At 37.1% G+C, this 12711-nt stretch overlaps 1 protein-coding gene across 5 annotated transcripts in view; it reads left to right on the forward strand.

Annotated features, from left to right (window-relative positions):
• Positions 1-12711, forward strand: part of NBAS (NBAS subunit of NRZ tethering complex) — a 179588-nt gene that overhangs the window by 81599 nt on the left and 85278 nt on the right. For 3 of the 5 annotated variants that reach the window (XM_075750595.1, XM_075750596.1, XM_075750599.1), the window contains 5 exons: positions 2505-2669; positions 3268-3381; positions 3629-3752; positions 9036-9112; positions 9662-9799. In XM_075750595.1, the coding sequence (XP_075606710.1) occupies positions 2505-2669; positions 3268-3381; positions 3629-3752; positions 9036-9112; positions 9662-9799 (618 nt within the window). The remainder of the gene's footprint in view (positions 1-2504; positions 2670-3267; positions 3382-3628; positions 3753-9035; positions 9113-9661; positions 9800-12711) is intronic. The other 2 variants (XM_075750598.1, XM_075750597.1) reach the window with 1 other exon arrangement.

Genomic DNA, 12711 nt, shown 5'->3' on the forward strand with positions numbered 1-12711 from the left:
TTCAGGATAGCAAAAAGTTATAGGCTGAAATTGTTACTGTCCCAGGTACACAGAGGAATGGGGAATGGCTTTTCAGAAAATAGAATTATTTGTGCAGAAAACTCTCTGAGCCTGTCTTCACAGGAGAGGTGCTCCAGCCCTCTGATCAGCTTTGTGGTCCTCCTCTGGACTCGCTCCAACAGCTCCATGTCTGTCTTGTACTGGGGCCCCCAGAGCTGGATGCAGTACTGCAGGTGGGGTCTCACCAGAGCAGAGTAGAGGGGCAGGATCACCTCCCTTGACCTGCTGGTCACACCTCTTTTGATGCAGCCCAGGATACTGTTGGCTTTCTGGGCTGCAAGTGCACATTGCCAGCTCATGTTGAGCTCCTCATCAATCAGTACCCCCAAGCCCTTCTCCTCAGGGCTGCTCTCAATCCATTCCCTGCCCAGCCTGTAGTTGTGCTTGGGATTGCGCCAACCCACATGCAGGACCTTGCACTTGGCCTCATTGAACTTGATGTGGTTCGCACGGGCCCACCCCTCCAGCCTGTCAAGGTCCCTCTGGATGGCATCCCTTCCCTCCAGCGTGTCGACCACACCACACAGCTTGGTGTCATCGGTAAACTTGCTGAGGGTGCACTTGATCCCACTGTCCGTGTCGCCAACAAAGACGTTAAACAGTGTCGGTCCCAGTACCGACCCCTGAGGCCACTCATAGAGCTGTAGAAGCATTCACACTAGCATACAAGTTAGCCCATTAGATTTCACGCTGCTGAAGGAGGTTTATTTAAAAAAAAATGTGTTTTGCTCAAATGCAGTGGATAACTTGGGGGAGTGGGAGTATTTTTTCTTTTTGTTTTGATTTGGTTTTGTTTTCTTTTTTCCTCATGAACAGTTAGGTAGGTGTCCTGCATCATCAGCTTTAAAATGGAGGCAGAGAGAGAAATTAGTATTCTGTAATAACATTTACAGTAAATTACAGAAAGCTTTTGTACGAAGTACCAAAAGTGGTTTCTTGAAGAAACGCACAAACAAGAAATCCTCCCCCCGCCCAAGCCACCAGACCTAGGATCTTCTGTTGCTTTTTACCTCTCAGAGGAGTAAAAATTGTGACATGTACTTAGCATGTTCTTTCTTCATTTGGTGAAGTAAGAGCTGAAATTTCCAGTTTAGTCAGTCAGTTCATTAGTGGTGCATCTGTGAAATGCAGAATGTAATTTCAGAAAAGATTGCAAAAATGCTGAAGCCTCAATGGAAAGAAGTTCTTAAGATGCACCTGGTACTTCAGTGGTCATCTTGAGGCAGTGATTTACTGCATGCTGCGGTAAAAGGTATTATTAATAAGTTTGTCTACAGTGAAATTCTGCGTTACTGAAGCTAATATGTTTTGTCACTGAAGTTATGGTGGGACAAAATTCGTTTGAGCATAACTTGGCATCCTTTTGCTCTGACGTCTGAAATTTTGTCATGAGTTAGGAAGTTGTAAACTAATACCTTGCATTCAGTTATACAGATAGAATTTTCCTATTTCAATACGCTTCACTGTATGGGGAAATTAATAATAGAGTTGTTAGGGAGAAGCTGTTGAAGTTTGCTATATGGAGGAAAATTTATATTTTCTGTTACTGAAGACAGTGTGTTTACATTATCATGCTAATTATATATATATATACCAAATGTGTAAGCTTTGTAAAGCATGCAATTAACACAAACCTTTCAGGACTGGAGTAGCACAGATCAACGAACATGGATGTTCTGAATATTATTTATTACTTTACATGAGGAAGAGGTGGTGCAGAAAGCTTCATTTGTGGAACATGTCCTCTAGTTTTAAGAATTGGCGTACATGTTAGTTTACTGAGACTTAGCGAAGATGTTTTGCGGGATAATGTGTAGATGTATGTATTGCAGAAGCAGTTTGGGATTGAGAAGAGGCTGAGGTCTCGATTCTTTCTTGCAGTCTTTTAGGTTTGCTATATTCGGTACCTTGTAAGTGCCGACTGCAGAATTTCAAATCTTGATACTTTTTCACTTGGTGCGGAGATGAATGTTTATACCTCTTCACTATTTCCCCTACTGAGAATTTAACTTAATTAATGCTACCTCTGTACAAATGCAAGATTGTTTCTACTATCAGCTTTCTTGAATTATTGAAGATTAATTTTAGCATGCTCAATCTCCTCATTTGTAGGGAGATCATTATTTTAGCAGAAGCATTCAACAATTATGTAAAACATTATCATTATAAACTTTGGAATTAAAAACAGCTGGTGTCTGTGGAAACAAGATTCTAGTTGAATAAGGGGCAAAATGTTCTACTGATCATGCTACTCCAGATTGAAACTTCTAAATCACTTTTAACTTGTCTTTTGTTTGTTTTTGACAGCTGTTGCTTAATTTAATTATCATTAAAATATGTTATTAACATAGTGTTCCTGATCTCCAACGCGTTTGGCTTTAGGTCATTAGCCTAATTAAAGCATGAGTCTAACAGTTGCCATTGTGTGTTGAATATGCTCACAGGATGAAACCAACGTCTCTAGCCAGTCTGCTGATTTGTTGTACTGGACGACATCAAAAACAATGAAAGTGTTGTCTAACACAACTATGACTACAAAAGCCATGCTGCATGCTGTCAGTGACGGACAGTGGTGGAAGAGATCATTAACTTATCTTCGACCATTACATGTAAGGGATTGCTGATGTGTCTGCAGGTGTTTACACATTCACTGATACATTAGTATAAGAGCTGGGCTTCTTTGTAGGTGTCTGATAACTGAAGACCTCAAATCAATAAATGAAGTAAAGACATCAGGGGACTGTTTGCAAACAAATCCCAGTGAAAGGGGGGGGTCTAAAGATGTTTCCTTTTGTTTTCTAATCTGTTTTCTCCTTTTTTATCATAGTGCAAGAAGGCATAGTTGAAATTTGGCAGAACTTCAGAACTTTGGGGGAGAAAGCACAGTGAAGCCCACTCATTAAATACTGTCATTTTATATTCAAAGCTGTTCTTTCCAGTTTCTCTCTTCTGCCTTCTCTAGTTCAGTGGATTTTCTATAATGTTTATGATACCGGTTTTTCTGATACTACCTCTGAGCATGATTCTCTTTCCTTTTTTAAGAATACTGACCTCATTCAGCATTGGTTTATGTAAGAAGGCTCCTCTCTTGCTCCTCACTGAATTCAATGATATTTTCATTTACAGTTGTTTCCCTTCTGAACAGCAGTTACAAACTTTTTAATGAGCTTTTTTACAAGTAGGCACAACTATACTTATTTTTCCTAGGGCCAAGAATTTGGAGATGTATTAAAAAGTGGACCTGGAGAAAATGCCACTGTGGAAAAACAAGGCTGTCATCCGTTTTATGAGTCTCTAATTGCTGATCCATATGTTGCAGAAGTAAGTTTCTGTTACAGAATTCTGAAGTGTTAATTTTTTGTTGAGATCTTATAGTTAAGAAATAATATGGATTTTGGATTATTTATGTCACTTGAAAGTTAGTGCAATAGTAGGAAAAAAATCCTGAATTAAACAGTAGGGAAAGCAAATGCAGGAACCGAGGTAGCTAATTGCATGTGATGCAAGTGAGCTAAATATAACTGCAGGGTGTAGCGCGCATGTGTCAGTTATCGTATTTTACTTCTAGTCTGAAATCAGCTATGGAACATATGAGAACAATTCTTCGGAAAGCCTTGCAGAAGTGTTGCTGAGGACAGAGAAACTGACAGAAACAAAGAGTGAAGGAAAAGACCTACTTCCAGCTACAGAAGGTATGCGTATGTGTATATTCACTCCTGTATTTACTATATATAGTAAATATAGGAGAATCTATGGATGGGTTTAATTATGGAGAATTGCACTCAATGATTTGTCTGGGTGTTTTGTATGAATTGTGATCTGGTTCAACATCTTATGTTGATAAGTAGTCTGATAGAAGTAGCTGCAGAACTAGTATTTTTAAAAGGAGTTGCTCAGTAAAGATTAGAAATCTGAAATCTGAAAGTTAGCTTTAAATAAGCAGAAACTGATATTTGGGAGCTGAGAAAGATATGAACATTGTGGGAGGAAAAACTGTTCAAAGTTTCCTGAATGTTACCATGTACAGATATTTAAATGGAAATATTCAACCCAGTGTTAATGTTATTTTATGTATGCCTGTATGTTCACCTGTTCAGATTCTGTGTCATTGTGTATACAGGTTTCAGTATTGCAGGATCATTGCAGTATTTTATTTGCTAATTAATGACTAACTGCAGTTTCTGGAATCATTAGAACTTTTTGTCATCTTATGAAATTTCCACGTTTTATAGGTTATAGCCAATAATTTGTTAACTGAAAGTTTCACTTTTTAAAAAACAGAACAAAACAAAAAAAAAAAAAAACAAACCCCAAACCAACAAACCACACAAAACCACCTATGACTGTCTTTCCCTTTTGTTGTCTCCTACTGGTTTAAGAAATGAACTGTTTAAATATTTAAATGCTGTTAGTGTCTTTTGAAGGAAGATATCTGTATTATATTTTACTCTGTGGTAAGTTCTGCCATGAGAAATGAGTATATTAAATCACTTGCAATATGAAAAAAGTTTCAGGTGAGACTTTCTTCATAAGCCACACAATTTTATTTCAACTCTTTAAAGGAAAACCATCATATTTGTTTTACAAGTATACGATTCAGTAGTTTGAGATATGTGATATTTTTACAGATATCCTGTACAGTTGTAATATAATAACATTGTGAATTAGAAAAGGTCAGCATCAGCTTGTATAAATGGGATTGTATTCACATTTTCTTCCTTTCATGTTCTCTTAATGCAAAATTAGTTTTAAATCAATACTTACGATCTCTTTTCTTGCATGCTGAAAGCCCATAGGCTTCTAGCTCTGATGCCTGTGTCTTAAGGGAGGGAGAGGCAAGGATTAAAAAGCATTCATTGCTTTCTTAGGGCAAATGGCATTAGTTTCCAGATCTTTGGTAATGCTTCCTGCTCCAGCTTGAGTAATTGGAACTGGTTGTTTACAATTCAGTGGTGGCTTTGAGATGGAAATTTCAGTTTTGGATATTTCTGCTTGAAGAAGAAAAGTTTTAGATTCCAGCTTTAATTTTTGAGCCTCTATCTTCCTCCTCTTAAGTGAGCAGACTACTGTTTTTACCATTTTAATACTTCTGTTCTCTTCCACCACTCTTACTCTATAGCCAGTCTGAATTTCACAGTCCTTTCAACTGTGCCATGTAACTGAGAGTTCTGTGTTTTTCTCTGGAAAACTGAGCTGTATTTGTTCTGTACTCAACAGTCCTGTTTTATGATTCTTTTTGGTAGTCAGTAGACAGTGTTCTTACGCAGAAGTGTGATGTAGCTTTCCGTAAATTAATGGATTGGTAATTTGCTAATTACATCGTTTTTAGCCCTGGATTAACAGTATTGGATCCCACCTCTTCCCCCTTCTTAATGCTTTGCTTTATCAATTCCTGTGAAAGTCCTTATGATGAGTTAACACTTTCAGAATTGTGGAGCTTGAAAATGTGCATATTAATAGCACACTGCCAAAATTTAAAATAAAAAAAACCACGCAGATATGAACCCCATTTATTATTTTGTGGTTTTCCCCGTATTTTCAGGCTTACTCTAAGGTTTTGGGAGAATTTGGCCATATGAAACTTGAAGGCTAATACGAGTTATTAGCTACTGTACTAGTAACTAACAAACACAGCAGATTCCATTTGATTTTGCTGACAAGTTTGAATCCCAGTTGTTTCAGCTTTCTTCTAGGGCAGCTACAGCAGCAGGTTTCAGCTGTGTTAGAAGAAGATGCAGTCTAGTAAAGAAATCCTAGTTGTACTTAGCACATTGTCTCAGGAGAAGTTGAAGTATGCATCAAACTCTTTTTTTATTACTATAGTAGTATCATGCTCCAGGTGTGAGGGAATGACTAAACGCTTTCCCCAGAGACAGCGTGCGTGATGAAACTGAAGATAATATTTGCTGCTTCTTGGAAGCCTCGGAACTTTGACTTTTCTTGTCCTTTTTATCTAGATGCAGGTGGTAGATTGAGCATTTTTTGGTGAAGTGGTAAAACCCGTCACTTTGGGTCAAGTAAAACGCTCTTTCCTCAGTTGTGCCCTTATAGTGCATCTGGACTTAGTGTGACCAAGGCAGTGTTGCATATCTGTGTTTAATTGTAGTTGTCTTTCTCCATAGCCCTTAGGAATTTGATGGGGAGGTTGAAGATGAGATCTGAATGGGATGTTACTACAATTGATGACTGCATTTTGTTGTAACTAGATTAAGTACTAAACTTGAAGTAAACCCAAGAAAGTCGGTCATACCTATTAATCCTCAGGAGTTTTAGAACGAAGAATAGCTTAATGTTTTCCATGATTTAGCAATTGCTTGCAGAAGTGGCTGTTTAAGTGCAATATGTACTTTTAAGTTTAGTGAGATTTTATCACATGCTAAATGAACAATTGAAGACTTGAAGCAGTTTTTGCGTGTTTTCAGAGGAAAAAACTTGGAAAAAGAGTTGAAACTTCCTAGGTATTGATAAATTTCAGTTTTCACAAATAAACCATTTTCTTCCCTACTTTGCCTTCCAAACAGGCTTGTGGCATAAAGAAAAGACCTGCACAGGAAATTAAAACTGTTCATAAAATAAATTTTTTGTGTGTGTATTTTCCTAAGGAAATATTGCTTGTGAGACAGCAGCATTGGCTCTTTGCTTGCCACTGCCTGTCCTCCCTGGTTTGCCAACCCTGTAACGTTTAATCCCTTCAGCAAATTTCAAATTTGGCAGTGGTCTGAAATGATACTAAGTTCTTGTAAATTTTGTGAAGATGTATGAGGGGACAGAATGGCATCCTGCTAATGTCCGTAGTCTGCGATTAGCACTCACACCCATTAGACATCAGAGAATTCCTATAGGGCTTCACTGGAAGACAGAAAACTGTATGAAATTAGTCTTTGTGTATACACATGTGGTTTTGTGTATGTAAGGTAGGTTTCTATATACGGATACATGAGCACACATCTGCACACAAGCACAGAGAAAATTTATATTTATTGAATTGGTACACAGGATTTTTTTTTTCTCAGAAGGGGCGGCAGTGGAGGCAGGTCTTAAGTACATTCTGGCAACTGAGATGCCTTTGTATGTAGCTTCATGCAAGAATATGGATAAAATTATATTGTTTTCTGTGCTTCTATTGGTGCTATGTTCTTTGTCATGATTGCTATCTGAATGGTGAAGATAAATTTTTGCTAGTGTGGCAGTTGTCATGTTGGGGATGTTAAGCTGGAAGAGAACCCAGAATTTATTATGTATTCTCAAGACTTTGCAATCATTAATTTTCCAGAGAAAGGGAGAAAAGGGCAGAGCCCAACTTCTTCTTTCCCTCTTCCCTTTTTTTTTTTTTTTTTTTTTGTTCAGCTAGAGCTGGATGTAAGAATATATAAACTAACTTTGCTTGTACTCAGAGCAATTTTTCAATTTCTCAAACTAATTCATAAAGATTTTAATACTAGATATTTCTAGAGTCCTATTATCTTTGCTTGGACGGCGCACAGGTTATTTTGAATGTAGCAGAAACAAGCTGTCAGCAGCAAGAAACTATTGGTAAAAGCTATTTGGAGCACAGGTGCTGTTGGACAAGCTTGTATTTGCAGTAACTGTGACGTATTGCTATGTAGACAGCCTCTGTGATGAGTTGTCCCATAGAAATTTGGGGTTTGTATTTGGCTGAGGGCCAGCATGTAAAGCCACTTCAGGCTGATGGCAAATTAATGATAATCTGATAAAATGATAAAATTGTAATTGGTCGTTCAAGCCTTTTTATAAATCATTCTTTGGAACAAAGAATTCACTGGGGGGCTGTGTGTGTAAAGTAATCAGGTTTCTTGCCAGCATGCCCTCAAGAGTAGTTTGTGTAATGAGGGAATATAGGTATTTGAGACTTCCTTAAAATAAACAAAGAGCTAAGTTGCTGGAAGATGGCTTCTACTGATTGGAATAATAATAGTAATATCTATATAAAACAGGAAATAATAATGTTGTTTTCCTGATATACTTACAATTACTATGCAATTTCTGGTCCAGGTTTCATAAGATTTTTAAAGGTGTCCCTGGAACAAATAATTTACATTCTGTACCCCCAAACCTGAATATTAAGTGTATCACGAGAATCTTTATTCTGTAATTGTTGGAACTTTCATAGCAACCGCAGTGATGCTTGACTTTAGTACAGAAGGAGATAACTGCATGAAGGAGAGATCCTGTGATTAATTAACAATTAATTGAGTGCTCACATTGTGTCTGTATTGGTTCTCCTATTTGTGTAATGTAAAATATACTGGGTTTTTTTAAACAACAAAAAAGTGTGATATCTATAGTGTAGGAAAACCAGGTAATTTTTGTGTCAGCTTTACCAGACGTATATATTTTTATAATTAGAATAATTATTCTTCAATGCATTAATTTTGGCTGTGTCGTTGTGCTGATATTTCTATTTGCAATATGTGGCAGGGCCCATTTTTGGTGTTTCACTGATCTTATTTAAAATTCATATGACACTTGCAGGGTTTTTTTGTTTTGTTTTTAATAAAGACAGGAATTTTTAATATAGTTTGTTGTGTTCAGTGATAAGTGAATTAGAACTCAGGCTTGAAGAGAAGACATTTTGTACTATCTGTCTGGTTGGTATCCTCAAATGCTTACAGCATTACATTACTGCCTTGATTTTACAAGCAAGAGATTTACTTGTTGTAAATCAGTACAGGTGATATTTTAGTGGCTTTGTTTAGCATCCGTTACTGCATAGTCTCATTTTTGTTTGGTTAATGCATCAAATGCTTAGCCTGGAAGTCAAGGTAAAGCTGTGCTGCTGTTTAATTACATATTAGCTGTTTCTGGATTGCACTGATAAGTGTTTAATTAAGTACGTATAGAGTGCTTCAAGCTAGTGTCTCATAAAATATGGTTACATTGAAAACATTTCATTTGCTGTCAAAGCTAGATGGGTCAGTAATCAAACCTTTATTTCCACTCTCTATATGTTACAGTTCTACTACAACTGGCAAGTGATGCTTTACCAAATGATACGGCCTTGTCGCTTGCCTATCTACTTGCACTTCCACAGGTACGTTGATAGTGATTTTTGTTTGTATGTTTTTGCCAGGAAAGACTATTCATAGCATTTCAAAATTCCATAAGAAAACATAATTTCTGTACGGTTTTAAAATCAAAGTCTTTGACTTAATTTACATACACATTTTTATAGCTTGGGCTGGTGGATTTAAAAGAAACTCTGAAGAAATGCCATTGGACTGTCTTATAAGCATGGCACTGGCAAAAAACCACATTTTCTTACTTAAAATAGTAGTTGGACCACCTGACTCACAGTTCTAACGTAGCTCAGAAATATGGATAACAACTTTGTAGTATAGGAGCAGGAAAACGGTAGTTGGAAAGTTGTTTTGGTGTTTGTGCAAGAGGGGAAAAACATCATAATGTAGAATTATCTGTGTGTGTGTGTGTATGTGTGTGTGGAGGTTACTGATTTATTTCTGTGCCAGAAAAACATAGAGTTATTTCTAAATCACAGCAAGTAGCTTTTTAGAAAGTTTGTGCACTTAATGTTGTATGCTTGCTAATTCTTTCATCTAAATTAATGCTCTCTTTCTCCTAGGTGGTAGATGCCAACAAATGCTTTGAAAAGCAATTACATTCTGCGTTATCTCTCCAGCTGGCAAGTTATTACTATAGCCTACAGATCTATGCTCGTTTGGCACCATGTTTCAAGGACAAATGCCACCCTCTCTACAGGGTTAGTGCTCTTTCTTTTTAAAACCATATTCATTAATGTGCAGCATTAAAGCTATTTGAAAAAGCCAGTACATGAGTTAAGCCTGTTAAGGAGCTGATCTGACTTACACTATGAGCAGCCTGTTAAGTTACACATAATTATTCTTCTACAGTGCTGTAAAAAGACAAGTACTTCACAATTTGTGGAAGAGTTTTTGAAGCACAATATTAAGTGTCTTTTATAGGCAATAGCACTATCAGTCTTCAAAGTAGCTTATAAACACTGAGAAGTAATGAGCGTAGCCTATGCTGTCATTTGCAGTACTAATACAATATAGTACTTCCTAGGAAGAGTCAAATGTCCATTTCAACAAGAATGATGCTATTCAAAAAGTTTCCATAGCTTTCCTTGGGGTGTGTTGTTTTGTATTTCAGTTTACATATGGTGTTTTGAAAATTCATCCTCATTCACTGATGAATGTGTTGATTTTCCTTGACAAGTGTCTCTTTTTGAAATGGCAGAGCTTTTGCTTATTATTCATCCCCTGTGATTAAAGCAATGGTAAATTCTGAACTAAATCGAAGAGGTGACATACAAAAGTTTAATAAGGCACCAATTGCTATCTTACTAAAGAGTAAAAACTGTTTTTTGCCATTCCAAGAGAGTCTTTCTGAATTTACACCTGTTCTTTCCTCGTGTACTGAAGCTCTCTGAACTGTTTGATTTTCAGCCTAGCTCTGCATTATAGCTAAAAGAACACTTCTGGTCACAAGATTTCTGAAATAAGACCACTAATCACCACTGTGGCATGAGAGGAAATTTTTTTCCATGTTCAGAATGACTCCTGATTTACAGAGGAAAACCTGTTTTGATATTCACCCAGTTCTGCAATTAGGCAGCCTTTCATGTGCTGCTGAGATTTGCGTTCTACTGTCTTCTGTTTAGAAACTAAAGGAAAATGTAGCTCATAACTGAAATTTGTGGGGCTTGCAAAATATGTTGGTTGTGAGGAATTCATTTGTGTTTGTTAAATAGCTTTCCTTGAGCCTAGGTCCACCTGCTGCAAGACACCTTTGATGAAAAAAAGATTTTTTTTTTTTTTTTTTTTTCAGTTTGGCTTTTTCAACAGTCTTATTTTATAGAAAGAGCTATGGAGCCTTTTGAAAGGGAAAGTTATAAGAATAAGGACAGGGATGTTAAAGATTGAACTATTTCTACTCCAGTTGCCATTTAATAAACAAAGTCTTAGCAATAGCACCATGTAGTTTATCTCTTTCTGGTATGATCTTTGGCTAAATCTTTTGTTTCATCTTGGTGAGATACTGTATATGTCTATGATAAGCAGTGGATTCTAAGTTGTTTGCTAAAAAAGAATATGTGCTATGTTTAAGTACTATTCTTAAATAGTAGCTTTTGAAAACAATTGTTTGAGAAGATCCTGAGTGAACAGCACACCAAGAAAAAGAAAAAAATAAGAGGAGACCTGAATAGCCAGTAAGAAAACAGCAGAAGAGAATACAGTCATTGCCACTAATTGCAAGGGTATGCAGTGAGGGATAGAGGAAGTAGACAAGAAGAAATAGAAACGATGCTTTTGAGCAAAATAAGTACTTTCTCCTTCCCCTCCCCTGCAAAAGAAAACCCCACCCCAACACCCCAGACTTAAATGCTCAGTTTCCTCTGCAAAACAGCCATTTGTTCAAATGTACATCTTAGATGTTAATAATAATGGCTCTGCTTGCAAGTTGCTTTCCACACTGCCATGCTGGTTGCTATCCAGTGAGAATATCCATGAGAACACATCTAGCCATGGTTTTTATTTTTGTGTTTCCTAAGAGCTCTGGGGTGTGGGGGGGAAGCTCTTAAACTTTTATGGTGCAAACTTTTATGAAGATGATAAATTAAGTTGTAGATGTCATTTCATTGTAGATTGTTTTCCAGCTCATGCCAGTGGTGTCTTGCATCATCTTTATCTTCTGACTTTTTCTCAAAACAGAAATGCATCCCGAGGTCCTCTAACTGTATAATTCAAAACTATGCATTATTCTTAGAAGATAACTGAGTGTGGTTTTGTGGCTGAAGGTATACAACCAATCCTTCCCCCCGCCCCCCCCCCCCCCCCCCCCCCCCCCCCCCCCCCCCGGTCTAAACCTTTACTTATTCAGTAAAGATCTAAATCTGGCCTTTCACCTACATGCTTAGAAGGTGGATCCTCAAGATCGTAGAGAATATATTTCTGTTTAACAGCATCTGAGTCACAGTAGGTGTGATTTCTCTAGCCCATTGAATCAAGTATCCTGTCTGAAAACACTAGCTGAATTTATCAGAAGCTGTATAGAAGCATGGAGAAGTCTACCCTTCCTATGTTTACTTTAAAATAACATTGTATACAACTTTCAAAACAGAACACATGAGTACCTCTGGCATAATGGGAGAAATGGTCTAAGAATAAAAATGACAGAAGCATTATAAGGATAATGGGGAGCAGGGGGAAAGGGTTCTTCTCCACTGGTTAAGACAGACTTTTAGGACTTGCTGGTTAGCCAGGAAAGACATTCTGAAGGAATGACTGGGTCTTTTGAAGAAAGGCTTGACTTTTTTTTTTTTTTTTTTTTTACTGTGATGTGAAATACTGACAGCTACTGTATGCACATCAAAATAGAATCATAAATTGCCAGAAATTCTCATTAACTTTTTGTGCTCTTGATGTCTGAAAGGAAGTCAGCTTGATAATTTCTGTTTCTGATGAAGTTACTATTTAGCTTTAAGGAGAAAAAAAGGGATTTAGGTGCTTTAGTTTTGTACCCAAGACAATTTTGAATTTTAGTTGGTATAATAATATAAAAATAATAGTTACAGTTTAGGGCATCTGAGCTACATTAGTTTCTTATCCTGAGGAAGACGTTAAAGGAGCTCTACAACCAAATAAAACC

The sequence above is a fragment of the Balearica regulorum genome, chromosome 3 (assembly GCF_011004875.1).
Source record: "Balearica regulorum gibbericeps isolate bBalReg1 chromosome 3, bBalReg1.pri, whole genome shotgun sequence".
NCBI lineage: Eukaryota > Metazoa > Chordata > Aves > Gruiformes > Gruidae > Balearica > Balearica regulorum.